The sequence below is a fragment of the Lissotriton vulgaris genome, chromosome 2_1, assembly GCF_964263255.1.
Source record: "Lissotriton vulgaris chromosome 2_1, aLisVul1.2, whole genome shotgun sequence".
In the NCBI taxonomy this organism is placed as follows: domain Eukaryota; kingdom Metazoa; phylum Chordata; class Amphibia; order Caudata; family Salamandridae; genus Lissotriton; species Lissotriton vulgaris.
In genome coordinates, this window is record NC_141687.1 from 537,258,613 (window position 1) to 537,280,813 (window position 22,201).

The window sequence follows — 22,201 nt, forward strand, 5'->3', positions numbered from 1 at the left end:
ATTGTCCCCTCTGCTTTCAGGTTCTTCTCTTCACTGATCCACCCTTGGATCACACCGGACATCTTCCTCCTGACCGCCTGCAGCATCTTTTCCTCCAGGCTCCATAGACTTCAACGCCGGAACCCGACACGACTTGACACCTATGCACCCGCAGCCTGTGGGTGAGGTAACACGAGCATTTCGGTGCTCAAGGGTAGCTTGACTCTCCTAGTGTCCAGTTCCACAGTCGTTTTAGTCCTATCTAGTCAGGGACGTCCGTACGCACCTTTTTTTCTTAAAACGGTACTGTCCATAGACGTTTGTACGCATCTCGCGTGTGAGTTCAAACTCTGCACACGCGCTCCGTGGGCCTCCTATTACTTACCTCAAGTTAGTATAGCGTGGTCCCTCTGGACAGCTCCATTCCTATTATTGACTTTCACATTCCACTTACTTAGTATATGGTTTGTCGTGCCCCTAGGGCACCATTGTAAATCGTGCAACTTAAACGTATTTTTCCTAAGAGTTTGTCATGTGCTTAGCCCTCTGATCTCATAAAGAGTTCAGAGGTGTATGTTAGTTAATAAATACTTGTTTATTTTCATAACAACCTGTGTGGTGTCCTTTTATGTGGTATTCAAGGGGTTATATGTGGTAAAACAGCTGGCTTCACATGCCAAAAGAGTTTAGCCTAAGACTGCTTTGTCCATGCTACCATTAGGATAGCTGGTCTATAAGGTTGACTTTACAACCAATCACCATAAGGGTTGTTTGGACTGATACAAGGTGATCACTAGAACTAGTGAGCATCATATATCAGGCCAACTTCTCACACAGCCGTTGCCGAAAGTCCTGAGATTTCATTGGATCTCCTGACACTCTCCAGGCAAGAAGGGTTAAACTCCTGTTCTGTATTAGGGGGTGAACTCCTCCATTTACATCTATAAGAAGATTTTCTAGGGTAGTAATTAAGAAGGGGGGGTTGCAAGCTAATTCTAGAGTGGTGGGGAACCATGCTTGGAATGGCCAAAAGGGAGTTATTAGGACAAGGAAGCACTGATCCTGTCTCACTATCTGAAGAACTCTCTGAATCATGGCAAAGGGAGGGAATGCATACACCTTGGCTCCTTTCCAAGATTGTAGTAAGGCGTCGACTGCTAGAGCACCCGTGTCGGGCATCCAGCTGAATTTGTTCCGCAGTTGAAAAGTTAGTCTGCTCGCAAATAAGTCTGTCTAGAGGGCCCCAGATCTTGTTTAGAGTACTGAACACTGAAACATTCAGTTTCCAATTGCTGTGATCTAACAGGAATCTTGAGTTCCAGTCTGCAGAGATGTTCGATTTCCCCGGAAGGTATTCCGTTTTGAGAGCAATCTTATGTTCCAGACAGAACATCCAAAGTTTCTTTGCTAGATTTGAGAGGTCCGCAGATTTGGTGTGCTCATGAGGGCATGAAGCCCAGCTGTTAGTTCTAAATAATTTATGTGGTGAGATGATTCCTCTTGTGACCAGATACCACCAGTGTTCTGATTGAGAAGGCAAGCTCCCCAGACATGAAGGCTTGCATCTGATTCTAAAACAAACTCTGATTTTGAACCAAAGATTGCTTTGCCATTCCAAGCGTCTAGATTCTCGAGCCACCAGGCTAGTTCTGATTTGGTTTCTTGTTCCAGACCGATTCGATCTCCGTACCAGCCAAGGGGCAGAGGAGAGTCCGAAGGGGAGAGCCTGAAATTGGTAAAGGTGATTTTCCCAGAAAAATAGAAGAAAGGGTTTGTGGGATTCGGCCATAGGAATGGTGAAGTAAGCATCCTTTAGGTCTACTTTGACTAGCCAGTGTCCCTCTAGAGGAAAATCCCTAAAGAGATGGATGCCCTCCTTCTTTAAGTGTCTGTAAATCAAATATTTGTTTAGTTCTCTTAACTTTTTGACAGGTCTCCAACCTTTGTCTTTCTTTTTTACAAGAAAGAGTGTGCTTATAAATCTTAAAGTTTCTAATGGGACCTCTATTATGTCTCCTTTCTGAAGCATAGAGGAGATCTCTTCTATTATTTTTTGTTGCTCTGGAGAGAGAGGCATGTCTCTTGAGTAAGAAGTTTGTAAAGGTATGTGAGTCAAATCTATCATAAACCCATTGACTGTGTTTAAGAGCCAAGGATCTTGAGTGATCAATCTCCAATTGTGAAGGACGTATTTGAGCCTGCCACCCACTTTTTGGGGGAAAGATGGAGAAGGCAGAGGGGATAAAGTTCTCACTTGCAGAGTTGTTTGAGATGAAGGTTCCACAGGATCTAAATCCTCTGATGCGTTGGCCTCTAATTCTCTTGGGGTAGAATTGAGGCACGTTGTACTGCTGATACCCAGGTTTCTTTAACGGCCATGTCAGTTAGTTTGGGATTTATTTTAGTCAAAATAACCTTGTCTTCCTGCATTAATGCTAGCGTTGGCATTACCCAGTAGAATTAATGCTCGCTGGCTCCATCCCCTGATGAGATTGGTGTTGAGAGGGGTGCCATTGATGTGGCTATCTTCTGGAGAATCTAGGATTCTGGCTAATGGTCCAAGTACGCCGAGAAGACGGTCTTGGCACCCTTTCAGGGATTTTTCCATCCCTTTCCTTGGTTCACGTCCAAGTTTGAATAGGAATTTAATGAGTCCAGGGTCCAAATTGGGGGTATAGCACCTTTTATCCTAAGTAGAAGGGCTAGAGCATTCAGCTCTAAGGATGTTACGAGTGCCCCATTCTAAGAGGTTTCTTATAAATTTTTTAATGAATTTTGCGAGGTGGTCCTGAGGTAACAGCTCAGAACTTCTTGGGTGTTTCAGATTTAATGGGGAAAACATTTCATCCCCTAAGGGGTCAAGGGTAATGTCCTTAGAGGCTGATGGGAGTTCCTCTTATGGATTTTAAAATTGTTGATCATCTTCATTAAGATCGAGGACATACTCATCAGGTTTGTCTGAGTATTTTATATCATTAGATTCTTTATCTCCCATATTGTAAAGAGCATTGATTCTTTATCTCCCATATTGTAAAGAGCATTATGATGTTTTGTGCGCTAGGGACACCCAGATGTTTTGTGCCGCTAGGGACACCCAGATGTTTTGTGCCGCTAGGGACACCCAGATGTTTTGTGCCGCTAGGGACACCCAGATGTTTTGTGCCGCTAGGGACACCCAGATGTTTTGTGCCGCTAGGGACACCCAGATGTTTTGTGCCGCTAGGGACACCCAGATGTTTTGTGCCGCTACGGACACCTTGGGAGTTTGAGGTGCTAAGACCTCACTGAATTGATGAAATGCTTGGACCTCTTATTGCTCTTATCAATGTTTTTATTTTTCTTAAGTCTTTTACCCCTTAATTCAGTGATCTTGTCAGAGTAGAGGTTTGGAATTTCCGAGAATTAGTCCTCATCAGGGAGTGACCTTTTAGAGGATATGATCTGAATTAAGGTCTCAAACATGCAGGATCTCAATTCCTGAAGGATTTTTTGCTGGGCTTCATTGTCTGTTAGGAGTAAGGGCAGAAGCCTTGTCTGAGTCAGAGTCAGACATGGTATATAGGAAATGTTAACGTGTAAAAAGTGGTAAAGCCCTTTAATGAAAGATAATTAGGGAGGATTTCCCTTTATAATAGTGACAAGGTTTATAGATGAAGGAATGTCGAGAGAATAATTCCTCTTATTATAATTCATTTTGTTACAGAATGTTGAAAAGCCCAGTTAAATGAGGATTTCCTGCTAAAACCCCTTTTTTTATGAATAAGTTTGTAAAACAATAACTTGCGGATGAAATCCGAAATAATAAAAGGTAGCGATGCAGAGCCGCATTGGAGTGCGTGGCCTGCATCGGTGAAAAGATGTGTAAAACGGGTGTTAAACGAAGACATTAGGTAAGCTCATTATGGCATGAGGAAGTAGAACAAGGATGAAATTGAAGAATAATTGTTTATAAAAAACAAAATATTAAGGTTCAATTAAACATCTAAAAATCTTTAAATATATTCAGACATTAGAAATAGTACATAAGCTGAAAGAAAAGGCAGGTTAATCTGGTCAGTCACGCAAGGATGGGACTAGGGAAGGGGGTGTAGGGAGATCTCTGTAAATTGGAGATCGGTATAGAGGCAGTAGGAAGTGGGGGTGGGGTTTAGCCACACACAAGGTAACTTCAAAACAGAGATAAAAATGAATAATGGTAACGAAGTAAAATGAACTTATCTGCTTGAGCCGCATTTAAAAGAGGCAGATTGTTGAAGGCTCATGCCTTTCATGTGTTGCTATTGTTCTATTCTAGAACCTTTTATGTGATGTAAGCAGCTGCTTGGACTGCATTAAAGGAATAATGCCTAATGTCAGCCTCCGTTCTTGTAATGAAATCACACCAGGGCTGTGATTCAACCCCGGTATTGTAAGTAGCACCCAGTTAGCACATCATGTATTTCCCAGAAATCGTCCTTCCAAGTGTCCTTTTACGCCAGTTAAGGTGCCATAAAGTGGTTCCATCCAGACCAGCTCGTCGCCAGTTTGTTGTGTGCTGCTTCCCCTACACGGGAATAACGAGGCAGACGGCAGGGATCTACAAATAACCTTCTTTATTTCACAAGCTCCAGACATACAGGAAACAGGTCTGCCCACCTCCTCTGTCACAGCGGCTTCAACATAGAATGCTGGACAGTTGAACATGTCACCTTCCTCTACGTTCCGTAAGCATACATACCATAACTCCCCTGAAGCAAGACCCAGAGATTTCCATTAACATAACCTATATGTATTTGTAAAGCACATATTAACCCTTTGGGGCATCTTGGGGCTAACAATCAATGTTTCTTGCTATCAGTTTAGTGGCAGTCGTTATACCGTCCTGTTAATAATGAAATGCTGGGTTGACAGTCTTGGATTTGAATCTGTGACCATAAGATCAAAAATGGGACCTTGGAGTGGATGCATTAGTTCACTGAGTCACCAAAAGCAGCACTTTTTTGCCACTACTGATTCAGTTATAGCAAGCAACTCATAACATCACATGATGCTGAAGGTAGCACTAAGGAAGTAAAGCCGGTTTCATTTGGAATGTGAGCTCACTACCACTATCCCTATATACCACAGAGTTAATTTCCTCTTTCCCAGTTTCCTGCCTCTGGACTAGCTCGAATTCAAGTACACAGAAGAGTGTATGGAATCAACTTTCAGCCCTTCCTGCCCGGTAAGGCAATGCTGATCATAACTTCTGCCTTCTACTGGTTTACCTACTTTTTAGTTCCAAAGGACTGTGCTCCTCACTTTCTATCCAACGCTCAGACCATTGTCTTTTGGGGTCCCTGATGGCTCTGCTTTAACACCCTGTTTTTAGCATCTATGTTGAACTGTTGACAAAGCTTGACGTAGAAATACTTTTATTTGATTCGTTAAAATCGTAAAAGGGTGGAACATACCACCATGTGGTAAACAACAACATATAGCATACAACATTCTCCCATGTGCTGGGCAGCATTGCACAAATGTACATGATGAGTAAAAACAGGGAGAGCGCTTTTAAACATATAAGAAGAATAAAAACAGGAGTAGCGCTTTATAAGGCGATGGCCCTCTTATTAGAAGATTGGGGGCAGCAAATGGCTGTTATAACAAGGGATGCAGCACATGTTAGGGCTTATATTTGGTTAATTGTGTCTGTCCCCGCTGTCTCAAGTAAAGTGCTTGCAGTGTCTTGGAATAAAGGAGAGGGAGGAGAGTAGGCTGTGAAGTGCATCAAGAAGAATCAGGGTCCGGCTGCAAAGTGTTCATAGGACCCAGTTCATGTTTTACTGCTGCCTATTTTCCAGGCCCTTAAGCCACATATGTCAGGAATTTGATCGTTTTGCAGGAAAGTTGTATCGAAGACCAACCGAGGCATTTTATCACAGCCGCCCTGCAGGCCCTGACTTGTGTTTCTCTTAGGGTTGGCCCCAGGAGGATCTTCCTTAGATTGTGTAAGGCCGGGCAAATACATAATCTGTGTAATAGTGACTTTTCTCCCTTGTCACAGAGTCCGTAACTATTTTGGGGTAAGGTCTTTGGCCGGAAACCACTCCAATCTCAGTAAGCTTAGTTTCCTCGTGTAGTGATCCCTGAAGCATTCTTGTAAATAGGCTTGTTCTTTCAGTTGTTTATACGTTGGCTTCACAATCCAGGCATGACTTTTGCCAGCCATTAATGCTTTGTCTATTTGCAACGATGCTTGTTTGATGGTGTTGTTAATGAATTGTTTAAAAGCCAGATATGGCATCGGTGAATGCCAAGCTTCTTCCAGGTTTAGCGAAAGAAGCGCTTGCTTAAGAGTCTTGCATGTGGAATTGGTCTGCCTAGCCTGTTTTTAGACCTCTTCCCAGCAGTGATGGGCTAGCGTGTTACCTTCAGCGGCTCTCATTCGCCAGTAATATTTGGCCAGGACCCCTTTTCTGCCCGGTATCTGGTTTGTTGAGAGAAGTGTGGCTCAATGGTTAGAGCAGGCAGACCTTGATGCAGAGCTCTGGTCAGGGACCAGGGTTCGATTACCGCCTCGGCGGGTCTTGGGCTCATAAATTCCTCTGACCGGATATTCTCGCCTCAGTGCCTATTCTAATCATGGGTCCCACACTGAAACTCTGGGCAATAGCTTGCTTAGTCTCCACAACGGCCCCCACAGCGCCGGGGATGCCTGGTTTCACCATGGGGGTGCCCAGGAGTGGACACTTCACACGGAAAACCAGGAAGGGTTCCCTTGCGGTATTCGTACAAGCGCCGGGAGACCCACTGCGGGTAGCTGTGCGTTATACAAGTACAAAGACATTTGTTAATCAGTATTTCAGGCGTATTTGCGCTGGGGAAATATGGTGCGGAATTAAGAACAGTTTTTTTAACAATCTTGATTGGGCTAGATTTAGCGTTTTAGAGTCCTTGGTGTCCATCGTTTCCGAGCCATATGTGATTGAGGACATACATTTTGCTGCTACAACCTTTAATAAGTGACTGGTTGAGCTCCCACTTAGTTTTTTTGTATAGTTTTGAAGGCGAATTGTATTTGTTTTGATTTTGTTTTCCCATGGTCTAAATGATATTTATAGTTTAAATGGTGATCTAGTAGTATGCCCAAATATTTATATTCATCCACCTGGTTTAGAATACAGGAATTTATCCTCCAAACAAATTTTGATCTTTTTTATGTTAAGTGTGCATGTGAGATTTACAGCGCAAGTTGTAAAATCAGCCGTTGTAAACCAAGTGGAATTTGAGAGAGAAGCACGATATCGTCCACAGATTGCAGGCTCGCTATAGTGGTTTTTCCCAATTTTGATGGGTCACCCTAGGTTGTGCGTAGGTTGCTCTCTAGGTCTGCAGTATAGATGTTGAATAGGCTAGGAGCCAGCACACATCCTTGCTTTAACCCATTTATTGTTGGAAATGTATTTGTTAGGTGCAGACTGTCCCCGTTTTTCGTTTGGACCCAGGTGTGCGAATGTAGGTTGATGTTTACTCCCAATGGGTGTGTGTGGGGGAGGCACACCAAGCTTTCATTTTGGCCCATAGCTTTGCTCTTGGCACTTTATTGAAAGCTGCTTTGAGGTCTAGAAAGCATGTATATAGGATGTTCGAGTTGTCAATTGCTTTCTTAGCTAGAAAAGTTAGTGCTGATAAGTTTGTTAGGGTGCCCATGTCGGCCCAGAATTCTGTTTGTGTCTTTGGGATCAGGTTTTTGCCTCTGACCCAAGTCTCCAGGTCTGCCAGTAGGTTGGATGCGTAGATCTTGGCCTCGACGTCTATTAGGGCTATTAACCTATAGTTGTTTGGGTCTGAGCAAGTCCCTGATTTGTGACTCTGTTGAAGGAGGCTTCCCCTCCAGGAGTCAGGAATATTCCCGGTCCTTAAGCTGTTGCAAAACTAGGGGGATAAGACGCTGGACCAAAACGTAGGATCTTACCTAAATAGAGCGTTAGGTAGGCCATTTGGTCCGGGAGCCCCGTCTGCTCTCAAGTGGTTTATTGTTCTCAGAACCTGTTTTGGTGTTATCAGGTATATTTCTTCTCTGTGCTCCAGAATGGCTAGCTTACTGCTTTCTTTGTTGGTTTCTCTATTTTTGATTGATTTAGAATGGCTTTATTGGATCTTTAGCTGAGGCTTCCACTGATACTAGACTGAGGGTGAGAGGTGAACCTTTTTGCTTACTAGGATTCCCCGCTTCTGGTGTTATTCTTGACATGAGAGTCGGTTTGAGCTCTGTTGAACTGTCGGTTATGCTGTCTATGTGCATGTCCAGTGTGGTATTGTATGTATCATCGATGTGGATGCTCCAAGTTTGATCTGTCATATCCGTGTTGAACTGCTGATGTTTGCCATTAAGCATGAGATTTATTTTTGCTCAAAACTGTTTCGAATTTCGCAGCTTACTGGCATGGAGTATGATGGTCTCAAGGTTTTCCTTATATTTTTGCTTGGCCGCCTTGGTTTTACGTTTTAGCTCTTTTTTAAAGTTTTTTATTGTTATCAGAGTTTATTGTGACAGTTGGGTGTCCTTTGTTCGAAATGACCTTAGGTGTGTATTCAGCCGTGTTTTTATTGAACGCATTTTTGGCGTATACCACTTCCCTCCCCCGTTTCTTGTTGTTTTGTGTCCTCTGTACTTGTTTTGGTATCTTTTGTTGATGTTGACTACGAAGGACTCCCAAGCCTTTACTGTATGTTGCGCTTCTACTGGCGGTGATAGCAATGAGCGGCATGTCTCCATTAGGTTGGTGATGTTATTTTCATTCCAGTTGTAATTAAAGAGTTGTGTGTTCAATATTAGAGGATTCGCCTGCTCCGACCCTTTTGAGGTAATAGATAATGTGAAGATCTGGGGGTAGTGGTCGCTAATCAGGGTCTGCTATTGTAAAGTCTATTGTTGAGCCTGTATTCCTGGTGACCCTCGTTAGGAATGCTGGTCTGTCCAAGGGGCCCCTGCCATTTAGCGTGTGCAGAAAGAGGTCTTCCAATTTTGCTGCACATTTCTTCCCCATGGCATCTTGTCTGCTTCGATTGCCTTGTCTTGGCTGTATAAAGCTCGCTAAGTTTCCCTCCTGTCCTTGGATTAGGTTCATATTGAAGTCGCCTGTTATTATCATGTTGTCACGTGGGTAGGTGCTTTTCAGCGTTGTAATTGCTGCTATTAGTTGCTTATTTCTGTGCCCTTTATCTTTTCCCTCTGGGTGCATATATAGATTCAGGATTAATAGGCCCCTGGAAGGTGAGATATCGACTTTAATGCATTACATCTATGTTGAGTCTAAGTCAATGCTGGCATCTCTCCAAAGGAAGTAAGTAGATATAAAAGTCGATAGCCTTCCTTTTGCCCTACCGTGCTGTTCCTCCTTATGTGCTGGGATGAAATGTTCTTTGTAGCCCACTAGTTGCGATTTTTTTGTCTGCCAGGTCTCCTGAAAGAGAAGTATGGTATGTTGTGTAATAAACTCTGTGAAATAGTCTTCTTCAAACTTTGAGCTTAGCCCGTTGACGTTCCAAGAACAGATCTTACAACCCTGCTCTTTTCCTGATGTTTTTCTTGAGTTGATTCATTCTACGCCCCTTTGTTTTAGAGCCGAGGGCGCTTGTGGGTACCCCTCAAGTGAGACTTCTTCATGTTGGGCAATTGTGATTGTAATTTGCCTCAATAGGAGGCCTTCTTCTGCCATGATGCTCCTTTGGTCTGCACCTTTTGCTCTGGGCTCTGGGCTGATTTGCATATGGCCATGTCTGAACTGGGGTGGTGTGCAGTGCAAAAAAAGGATGGATTTGGGCCCAGATCTCTGTACTGGGGTGAATATATGACATTGTTCGGCATTCTGTCCAACTGTTATTTTTGCATTTGTCACCCCGAGTGGGATGGGTATGCTCAGACGTGAGTCCCATGCTCTCCACACCACTAGAGTCAAGCTATCCTGGCTGAAGACGGCTGATAGCCAGAAACCGGTCCTAGTATGCTTGATTCCGGTCCAGGAAAGACATGGCTTGGCAGTTCGGGCTGGACTGTTCCCATGAGGCACAGGGTCAAGGCTGATTTGCATATGGCCATGTCTAAACTGGGGTGGTGTGGAGTGCCAAAAAAGGATGGATTTGGGCCCAGATCACTGTACTGGGGTGAATGTATGACATTGTTCTGCATTCTGTCCATCAACTGTTATTTTAGACTTCTGTATATGTCATATTATATCGGAGATGATCAGTTATGTAATGCATTCTTTTGAAATCTTATAAAAACCAAATGAGTGTTATACTGGAAACCATGGGGCCATGGAGTAGGCTTCCTGTGCCAACTATTTCTGAAAAGTAACTTTTTATGTATTTGTTTTACTGTTACTGTGGGTATGGATTAGGCTGGTTCAGGAATTTGAACCCTGATGTTCAGGGACTTTAGGGTTCGTGCAGAAAGAGGCGTTGGCACAGTTTTTCTCAAAGTCCCTTGAAATGAAGTATTATGGATTAAGAAATCACATCTAGCTATCCAGATCCATGTATTTCTGGATCTACAAGGCAAGAAATGACTGAAAATGGAAAGTGATTCAAATGAATTATTAAATGGATCTCATTCTCTCATTTCTAGTCGCTAAATGCATCCTGACACTGTCTGATCTCCTGCCTTTTCTTTCTCTTCCATAGCGGCATTCCTTGCCCAGTCGGTGTGCTTGGATGACACAACAGTAAAGTTTGAAATTTGGGACACTGCGGGTCAAGAACGGTACCATAGTCTAGCACCAATGTACTACCGGGGTGCCCAGGCTGCAATAGTCGTGTTTGACATCACAAAACCGGTAATTATATACCAGCAACTGTGATAAATTCCAGTGACCATGGTGCGGATTAGCATCGCATTCAGACTTTTTGTGTGCTCAAATTAATTATCTTTCTGGATATTTCAGATTAGTTTAAGGGGGTAGTAATGCATTAGTAATAATTCCTTTTTATACAGCTCTTTATATTTGAAATATGCCCTTGTTCCAGTGTTTTCCCCTCTTTTCACTTGAAGTATGCCCAGGTACTGGTGAAAGTTGAGATATATATATATATATATATATATATATATATATATATATATATTGAAAGTTCAACATGACTGCTCAAGTGAACGCAGTGTGCACCGCCAGCTTTCCCATCCTATGCATGCCACAAAAGATCTTCAAATGATTGCCTCAGAACACCAGATAGACTGTCACACAAGCACTCCCCACCAGCAGGCTGGACTATGGCAACACTCTCAATGCCCGAATCTCCAGACAACACCTACACAAACTCCAGACCATCCAGAAGGAAACTGCAAGACTCATACGCGACCTCCCATGCTGCACTGCTCCTCAGGAAGCTTTACTGGCTCCTTATTCACATTTGCAGCCAATTCAAACTTCTTACACACACATACAAAAAGTGCTGCACAGGACCAGAATACCTGAACATCTGCATACACTGTCACCACCCTATCTAAGTTCTGCCTCACTCTCACTTGCACGCACTCCCCACATCTGCAAAAGCAAACTGGAGGTCGTTCAGTCTCCTATATCACACCCAAGACATGGAACGACCTACCTCAACACATCAGAGCCTCCTCCTCACTTAGGGCCAGATGTAGGTGGCCAGATACCAGTTGATAACGGCCGATTTCGGCCGTTACCGACCAGTATTTTGAGTTTTATATGTAGGGGGCCTAAAAATTACCAATAAGGTAAATTTACAGAATCTGTAAATTTAACGATTCTGTAAATTACCGAATCGGTAAATTTACCAATTCTGTAAATTACCGAATCGATAAATTTACCGATCAGTAATATGAGATGTAGATGGCACTGAAAACAGTTCCGCAGGGCCTTAAGGATTCGTTATTTACCACCAACTATTGGTGGTAAATAACGAATACCTGTGTACATGCAAATCTGTGCATGTACACCTGTGCCATGTGACACACATACATGACCATAGGGCATGTATGTGTGCCATATGGCACACAAGCCTGAATTAGGGGTGTAACAGGGTGTCAAAGTGACACCCTGCCACCCTTGAATATTCGGTAATTTTACCGAATTGGTATTTACCGATTCGGTAATTGCCATTGATTCCTATGGGCCTCAAGGCCCATAGGAATCAATGGCAATTACCGAATCGGTAAATACTGATTCGGTAATTACCGAATCTTAACGATTCGGTAACTGTTACCGAATATTTACCTACATGGCATTTACCGATTTGTAAATACTGAATCTGTAAAATTCTGTATTTACGAATCGGTAAATGCCATTTACCTACATCTAGCCCTATGGAGTTCCTCAAGGAGCTGAAGTCCTGGCTCTTCATATAAGGAAAATACAAATGTGCGGAGGGTCAGGAGGGGAAATAGTTTAACGACCTGTCTAATCATGCCCCTTACAATAACATGAAAAAACAAACAGAGAAGACCAGGTCAATAGTGGTGTTCTGGCTTGAATGGTGAGAGGAAATCACAAGGATGCAAATGCGAAACAGTGTATTGAGTACCACTGGGCTGAAAAGGAACCCATCAGACCACCCATTTGGCGGCATTTCATCATATGGGAATAAGTAGTTACTCCAAACACCGCCTCAACCTTCAAGTGGCGGTGCATATCTGGAGAGCGGCAAATTCAGCCACAGTGGTGCTCAAGAAATAATGTGGAAAAGAGTGCAGTGCTGTTGAAAAGTGTGATTGCTAAAATTAGCTGCCTAGATAGAAGGAACCGCTACAGAAATGAGTCTAGGTGCCAAGATTAAAAACACGCCTAGTAGTGGGTGAGTAAGACTACATTATGGCGCTGTACAGAGTGGTCGACTAGTTTCAGCTAGAAGGAGTATTGCTCCAGCTTTCATCAGGACCTTAAAAAACATAATAAGCTACTGCAAAACAGTGTGGTAGTTGTATACACATGTAAGAGGGAGTAAATCGTATCCATGCAATGTAATATACTTAAGAGAGTCACATCTGTCCCTCAATACTTGGAACCTCAGTGTCCACTGATCACAGGAATAATCTTCTTCCTGTCAAGAAAACAAAAGATAAACAAAACTATGTATCCATTAACACACATGCATCCATATAACACCACACACACCACCAAACCAGAAAACACCTGCATGAACAATTTGCGTTCTGCATAACAATGAAGCATATTAGCTTGACCACTAAGAGGCATTTCCTGATAGTGATACTCACCCAGCTTTGTGTGGGTGAAGACCTCACCTCGCCCGGCAACTGCTCGGGACAATTGAGGCCCCGCTCTGATGTGTAAAGAAAAGGACACAGTTAGTGCACCATCCTTCTGTGTCCAGCCCAATCGCTTTACACACACTGAACCTAGCTAAATTGTAATGGACTCCCATCTATCCAGCCAACACACTCTCTCCGTCACCCTACCACCTCAGTTTACGATAGAGTAGTACCCTGCGTGAGAGACCTAATATGGTAAAACAGAGGGGGTCTGACAATTACTAATAAGATATGGTCCTGGGTATCTGCGGTAAATGAGTGCCCCAAGATGGAAAACTAAATTCATATTAGAGTTGTAGGCACACATGTGTTACCCAGTGACCAATGCTATATACATCACGGGGTACTGTGTTACAAAACAGAGGGAGGTATAGTAATGAGGTCCTGCAGGTGGACCCAAGAAACAGTCAGGGGGTATTGCTATAACAAGAAATAGAAAACGCTCACTACTGGTACTCTCCATATAATAGGCAAAAAAGCGCTACAGGGTAGTCTGGGTATGCTCTCTAAGCCTACCTGTCCGTCGGTACCCAATGCTCCAATCCGAGCGGAAGGGGAGGCGCCGGAGGGTCCAACCGGTCCGTTTTTAAATCGGGGCTGTTTTAATAGTCAGCCAATTGAGGCGGACATTAAGGCAATATGATTGCCAAACAAACGCGTCACAGTGCGTGCACTCACCGCCATTGGTGAGAGGCGAGTTAATTAGAAACCGGGCTGAGCTCGGTTTTGCGGACTTAGCACTGATCAGGAAGCGCATGCGCGGAAGTGTTCAGAGAGAACACTATACCCTCGCGCATGCGTTAAACTGAATGGAGGCGTCGATAATAAAGTTGCTAAATTCAAGTATAGAACCCATCAAGTCTAAAAAATACGATGGCGCTTAGAGTCACACAGTGTGCCTGCGCTAGATGGGAGGAGAGGGGAAACCTTCCTGATTGCCACTGAAATCATGTGGTCAAACCCCAGTGGATCACCAAGGTATTCAAAGTGGGATAGTGATTAACCATGTGTATACATAGGATGTCAGGTCGATACACTAGTGGGAGTGCCAGTAAAAGAAGTATACCTGGTTTAGGCAGGATGTACAAACCGGTTCAATTATTCGGTAAAAAAAGAAGAAATTTGTAAAAAAGTGCTATGACACATAGGGGTGTTGAGGTGAGTTGTTGCCACAGTGAATGCAACATGCCACAACACTAAAAAAATTATTCAAAAGCTGGCTCTTCATAGGTAAACCATTGTTGAGGATGAGTGGGGAGAGACAGGCGGCAGGAAGTAGGAGTTACATACAAAAGAGCTAGGGGAGCTAAATGATGTAAACTGAGAATGAGTTTACATCTTGCGAATATAGACCCGCAACTGGACGTTGCTCTAAATACTGAAAATACAAATGTGCGGAGGGTCAGGAGGGGAAATAGTTTAACGATCTGTCTAATCATGCCCCTTACAATAACATGAAAAAACAAACAGAGAAGACCAGGTCAATAGTGGTGTTCTGGCTTGAATGGTGAGAGGAAATCACAAGGATGCAAATGCGAAACAGTGTATTGAGTACCACTGGGCTGAAAAGGAACCCATCAGACCACCCATTTGGCGGCATTTCATCATATGGGAATAAGTAGTTACTCCAAACACCGCCTCAACCTTCAAGTGGCGGTGCATATCTGGAGAGCGGCAAATTCAGCCACAGTGGTGCTCAAGAAATAATGTGGAAAAGAGTGCAGTGCTGTTGAAAAGTGTGATTTCTAAAATTAGCTGCCTAGATAGAAGGAACCGCTACAGAAATGAGTCTAGGTGCCAAGATTAAAAACACGCCTAGTAGTGGGTGAGTAAGACTACATTATGGCGCTGTACAGAGTGGTCGACTAGTTTCAGCTAGAAGGAGTATTGCTCCAGCTTTCATCAGGACCTTAAAAAACATAATAAGCTACTGCAAAACAGTGTGGTAGTTGTATACACATGTAAGAGGGAGTAAATCGTATCCATGCAATGTAATATACTTAAGAGAGTCACATCTGTCCCTCAATACTTGGAACCTCAGTGTCCACTGATCACAGGAATAATCTTCTTCCTGTCAAGAAAACAAAAGATAAACAAAACTATGTATCCATTAACACACATGCATCCATATAACACCACACACACCACCAAACCAGAAAACACCTGCATGAACAATTTGCGTTCTGCATAACAATGAAGCATATTAGCTTGACCACTAAGAGGCATTTCCTGATAGTGATACTCACCCAGCTTTGTGTGGGTGAAGACCTCACCTCGCCCGGCAACTGCTCGGGACAATTGAGGCCCCGCTCTGATGTGTAAAGAAAAGGACACAGTTAGTGCACCATCCTTCTGTGTCCAGCCCAATCGCTTTACACACACTGAACCTAGCTAAATTGTAATGGGCCATATAAGGACCTTGGGGCCACACTCCTACACACCTTGGATACCCTCTTTTGAGTGATTAGTGTGCTATACAAATTAACATAACATGTATTTGTTTAACAGACATTGATATGCTAAGCTACTTGTTTTTGTGTAAGTAAGCTTGTATGACCTCAATTCGGTCAGAAATAAGAAAGATTATTTTTCAATTTTGAAGAAAGTTGCACACTATTCTTTGAAGAAGGTTGCACAATATTTTATATTTCTCATACAGACGGCATGCATCCTGGAAAGCCATCCACTTAGAGATTATCCTGAGTCTCTAACTTTGGAGCAATACCAAAAATGCATGTTTTTTTAATCTTGCAAATGAAATGTGTTTAAATATCAGGAATTTCTGATGTAGTAACCTCTTATGAATCACCTCTCCTTTTTTATTTAAACAGCCCATGAACTGTAGGAGATCCTTATTTAGCGATCTATATTTTGGTTGTGTACCTTCTGTTGACTCTCTAGTTATGTAGACAATATCACCCTTCCTAATTGATTGGTCAGAAGTTGTAACTAAAAATGCAGTCTTATATTCCTTTCAACAGAGCCTACTAAACTGGACATTTCCGTTCACCACTTCTCCAGTATTGTATCTTTCATAGATTCACATGCTTGAATCTTCCCTGTCATCATAGTGGGAGTCCCACGGTAACAGTATCAATGTTTAAAACTTAATTCCCCTTGAAATTCAATAGCATTTAGTAACCAGTTAACCTCATTGAAGAACATCCAAACTCCAGCCAATCACATGGCAAACCCAGAGTATCCATCCCCTGCATGGCCACCATACTTCAGCTTTCTTACTGCACTGTGTGTTAGGGAGTCTCTCTGAGCACTGCTCAGTCAGTGTTTCTACCTTGACCTTTTTAACTTTCAGCTAGCAGTTCCTTTTTCTTCAAGCTTCTCTCAGCAACGGTACTGTTGTAAATTGAGCGTAACTTTTTCTGTTTTTGCTGCAGGATGTGTGAGTCTAAAAAAAGGGCTCTTTAGGCCCTGCAAGACTTGTGGAAAGTCCAGGCTTTTCTCTGAAGTTCCACATAAGGCGTGCTTATAATGCTTATATCTGGATCATAAGCCCAGACCCTGTAAGCACTGCCAGACTTTCTCTTCAAAAACCCTCAAGGATCGTGAGGGAAGACTGCTCCTCTGGCTTCAATGGAGAAAATCTGTTAAAGATTATAACTCCAAGAGTGAGGAGAGGCGTCTTACCTCCACTAAGAAAAGGAAGGACGAAGACTCTCCTTCTTTCAAGAGAGATCCAGAGAAATCAAGGTCTCTGAGTATGTAGTCATCTGTGGAAAAAAGGGCTAAAAAAGAGCTGTCTGGCTCATCTCATGGCCAGGAAAGATCTGGCTCTGCGCCTCATACTTCCTCACAGAAAATCCACCCGACGTCGACCTAGTTGATAAATCATTCTCTGTCTACAATCGCTAGATCTGGTACACCACCGTCTGTTTCTTCGGCTACTCTACGACGTAGACTGTCAGGACGACGACAGCTGTAGCGTCAACGAAGACTGAGGTGGTGTTGTCGGTGACAACTGTGAGGAGTTATACGTTTATGAGCGCTTCGCCGTCGACGGTTCAGCTGGGCGCTGCATCGCCGAGGAGTGACCCCCCCTCCCCTTCAATGAGCATCTCTGCACCGTCGACACTGTCACTCGTACCGTCAACGTTACTGCCTGCGGTGCCATCGACAGGCCCATCGACTAAGAAGATTGACATGCCCGTTCCAAAGACAATTCCATCCCTATTGCAGGATTTCTCCAAAATCTCTCCACTGCCTCCTGCTCCCCTTCTGGACTTCCAGGAATAAGAGGATGAGGGTCCTTACGGTCCCGCGTATGGCCCATCGCAGCTTGGGTCAAATGCCAGGTATATGAGGACGAACAGCCACTGGATTACCCTTCTGCATACTTGGAAGGGGATTATTCCTGGACAGAGGACGCCCCGGCATGCAGCGCTTAGACACTTTTCAGGAGCATTATCCTTATGAGCAGGAAGAGGAGGAACGTCCTCAGGAACCGTCCATTAATGTCCCGATGTCTCTAGTCATGGACTTGCTTCTGATGCTCAGTGACTACCACACGCATTTCCCTGAGGCTAATGTTGCTTAAAAGCCACCTCCTGTACAGGAGGATTCTGCTGTCATCTCTGATCAGCCGGCTGCGCCTGCACCACTGAAGCAGAACTCCTTACTAGCCTTGCAGATTCCTGTTCAAACGTTGGACAGTGGTGACCAGCAGCTGGAAGAGTGGGAGCTGCAAGTGGATCAGACAGACACTTGGTCCTAAGCTAGGCTGGCAGTGGTTACTTTGCTTACTAGAACATCTCACATTTATATGAGACAGTCTATAAATTTCCCTTCATCAGCTCCACACAGTACAACCTAATCTGAAATGAATGTAATAATTAGTTTGAGGCATATGAGCTGCAGATAGTACACTGTGCATCTGAAAGAAACAGGTTAGTATTTGATTCCTTACCTTAGAACAGAGGTCTTCAAACTTTTTGATGCAGAGACCCCCTTGTAAAACCTTTTTAGGGGTAAGGACCCCCTTCTGACAAAAGATTCTAGAAACTGGTACTCCTCATCATCATCTTTTGGCAATCATAAATGCGCCTGTTAGACCTCATCACATCCATCCATCATTCATCCACCCACACTTTCACACATCCATCCATCCTTTCATCCTTCCATCCATCCTTCATCCATCCACCCTTTCATCTTTCCATCCATACATCCATCCTATACCCATCCACCCTTCCATCGATCCACCCATCATTCATCCATGCAACCTTTTATCCATCCACCCTTTCATCCTCCCATCCATACATCCATCCTTAATCCATCCACCCTTTCATCCATACATCCATCCACCCACCCTTTCATCCATCCACCCACCCATCATTCATCCCCCCACCTTTTCACACATCCATCCATGCATCATTCATCCATGCAACCTTTTATCCATCCATACATCAATCCTTCATCCGTCCACCCTTTCATCCTTCCATCCATCCTTTCATCCATCCGTCCACCCTTTCATCCTTACATCCATACATCTATCCTTCATCCATCTATCCTTCACCTATCCAACCTTTCATCCTTACATCCATACATATATCCTTCATCCATCCACTCTTTCATCCTTCCATCCATACATCCATCCTTTACCCATCCACCCTTCCATCCATCCACCCATCATTCATCCACCCACCTTTTCACACATCCATCCATCATTCATCCATGCAACCTTTTATCCATCCATACATCCATCCACCCATTCATCCTCCCATCCATACATCGATCCATCATCCATCCACCCTTTCATCTATCCACCCACCCACCCTTTCATCCACCCATCCACCCATCATTCATCCCCCCACCTTTTTACACATCCATCCATCATTCATCCATGCAATCTTTTATCCATCCCTACATCCATCCATCCACCCTTTCATCCATCCATTACCCATCATTCATCCACCCATCTTTTCACACATCCATCCATCATTCATCCATGCAACCTTTTATCCATCCATACATCCTTCATCCAGCTACCCTTTCATCTTCCATCCATCCATCCTTTCATCCATCCCTCCTTTCATCCATCCACCCTTTCATCCATCCATTCATCATTCATCCACCCACCTTTTCACACATCATTCATTCACCCACCTTTTCTGTGCCTCTCTCATGGGGGGGTGGATGGGAGGGGGGGAATGGGTCAGTATCTTTCTGCATGTTTTTCCTTCTTTCCCGATCATGGGAGGGCATCTCTGTGCCTCGCTGCTGGGGGCGGGGGTTGTGTCACAGGACCCACAGCTCCCGGCGCGCAATATCCATTGACCTCAAAGGGCAGGCTACACTACAGCCTGCTCCCCCAGCCCCCCTCCCCCACTTCCCCTCCTCCCCCAGCTCGAAAAGGCTTCAGGGACACACACACACACAGCCACACCCGAGTACTTGACAGGTCTTTAAAAGACCTTTTACTTGTTAATGAGGCTTTGATGTTTTTCACACCTCGGTGTGAATTAGGCCTCGCCGTGAGCACCCTCGATCAGCTCAAGCCAGGAACAGAATCTGCGACCCCCTTCAAAGGACCCCACGACCCCCCTGGGGGTCGCGCCCCACAGATTGAAGACCTCTGCCTTAGAATATCCCCAGGCGTCAGACTGGATCCGGAAATTTTTGCGTAGCAGTACCCTTACTCGTCGGTAGGCGTCGTCTGCGGCTCTGCGTCATCGTCGTGGGCGCCGTGATGACGTCGGAGTACTTAGACGCCGCCTCCGCGAGCTGACGTCAGTTCTTCTTTTTTCCGCGCCAGCAGCGCAGATCCAGAAAAAGTGGTACCTTAGTCACTTTTTGACTAAACTTTTTGTGATCTCTTTTGATCCTTTTTCGAGTCTTCGACTCCGAACGGTGCCGGTAGGGATGCCAGGTTTCAAGCCCTGTGGGGACTGCGACCGACTGATGTCGGTCACCGACCCTCACCGCCGGTGCCTCCACTGTCTCGGCGTCGATCACGACAACAAGGCCTGCTCCGACTGCTGGGCCCTGACTTTGAAAGCTAGGCGAAAGCGGTCCCGCAAGCGGCGCAAACTCCAGCAGTCGGCCCGCGCCGCGAGAGGTCCCGGTCCAGACGGAGGTCGAGGGACAGGTCGCGGGGTCGGAGCCATCATAGCTCCGGGAGTCGACATCACTCCTCGGGCTCGAAGTCGTCAGGTAAGCACAAGAAGTCGAAGAGACGTCATCACTCTTCTGACTCCCCCCGACGCTGACGGGGGTTCGGGTGACACCGCCCATGCGGCTCCGTCGGAGTCGCGGACGTCGCGACCTGCCCCATACCCTCCGGTCCCTGGGCAGCAAGCGACGCCGGAGGAGGTCGAGCGTTTCCTCATTGCCATGAGGTCCCTCACTCCTCCGGCGGGCTCCGCGGCGCCTCTGGGCCCAGCGGGCCAGTCTGGGGGGCCCTAGCGGGTTGGGTGCTTCCGCCCGACGCCGGCGGGTGCTTCGGCCCCAACGCCAACGGCGCCTTCGGGCCTAGCGCCTTCGGGCCCCACTGGATCCGCTTCTGGCTCCGGATCGTCGCCGGTCGAGCTGACGACCTCTCCGGCATCGGTCCCTCAGGTGTCACCTCCGGCGCCGTCCTCGGCCCGCGCCGTCCCCTATGCCTCCCTCGACCCGGTTCCGGCGGCGCCGCAGGGCGCCGCTCTCGACGCCGCTTGGGGAGTTTTACTTCAATGAACCAGGCCCAACATTTGACAACCCTGATTATCAGGGGATGGGTGATGAGGAGTATTGGGAGTGGTCTGAGGACCCTCTGACACGTTCGTGTCAGTCCCAGGAGGACTGGACAGGTCTTGGGGATGCCAGTGGTCTGGACACTTCGCCAGGCAATGGTTTTGTCTCGCCCCCTACCGTGGCTACGGAGGAGGGGGCATCCTTCAATGTGGTGTTGACGCGGGCGGCCAAGGCCTTGGCCCTTGAGCTCCCCGTCACAGCCTTGAGGACTAACCTCCTCACTGAGGTCCTTAAACCGTGGTCAAGCTCGGCGGAGCCTCTGCTGCCGTTCAATTAGGCCAGGACAGCCTGTAGATAGGAATGTGACCAGACTCCACCGCCCGGCTCTGGGCGATCCTGCTTTCCTGTCCACCCACCCCACCCCAGAGAGCTTGGTCATCCAGGCCTCTAACTCCCAGACCGCATTCCCGTCGGCTCTGCCTGATCGGGAATCCAAGAGGTATGAGAATTATGCAAAGAAGATATTCTCCTCCCTTAGTTTGGGACTGTGGTCTTCCAACACCGCATGCCTCTTGGGCCGCTACACCCACTCCCTGTGGGACACAGTCGCGGACGTGCTGCCACAATGCCCGGCGGAGGTCAATGCTAAACTCGCCCATTCCCTTGCGGATGGTCGAGATGCGGCACGTTTTTCCATCCGGTGTGGGCTGGATACCACCGACTCACTGGGCAGAGCGATGGCAACGACGGTGGCGATTCGTCGCCACGCCTGGTTGAGGTCCGCCAACTTTTCTGTGGATGTCCAGAATACCCTCAAGGACATGCCGTTTGATGGCCGTCGCCTTTTCGGTGACAAGGCAGACCATGCGCTTGAGCGCTTTAAGGACTCCAGGGCTACGGCCAAGTCCTTGGGCCTTTTCGGCCCCGCGCCAGCAAATGAGTGCCTTTCGCTCCTTTCGTGGCCAAGGAAGGGGCGCCCCCACACGTGCTGCCAGCCACGCACCGCAGACTAACATCCAAGGCTGACACCGGCGAGGCCAGTCCACACCTTCCCCCGCAGCATCCGCCTCAAAACCTTCCTTGTCTGTGCTTTCAGGCCCTAGTGACGCCAGTGGGGGGCAGGGTTCGCCATCACCACTCCCACTAGCGCACTGCCACGTCGGACAGGTGGGTGCTGCAAATTGTCCGAAGGGGCTACTCCCTCCCCTTCGAGACGACCCCTCTAGCCATGCCACCGAAATACCACCGCGTATCGGGGGATCATTTGCGACTTCTGCAGGAGGA

The 22,201-nt window shown here is 45.9% G+C and overlaps 1 protein-coding gene across 2 annotated transcripts in view; it reads left to right on the forward strand.

Annotated features, from left to right (window-relative positions):
• The window catches only part of LOC147730708 (ras-related protein Rab-5B-like), a 358,295-nt gene that overhangs the window by 221,701 nt on the left and 114,393 nt on the right, over nt 1-22,201 (forward strand). For both annotated transcript variants that reach the window (XM_086955487.1, XM_086955488.1), the window contains exon 3: nt 10,627-10,778. In XM_086955487.1, coding sequence (XP_086811613.1) covers nt 10,627-10,778 — 152 coding nt within the window. The remainder of the gene's footprint in view (nt 1-10,626; nt 10,779-22,201) is intronic.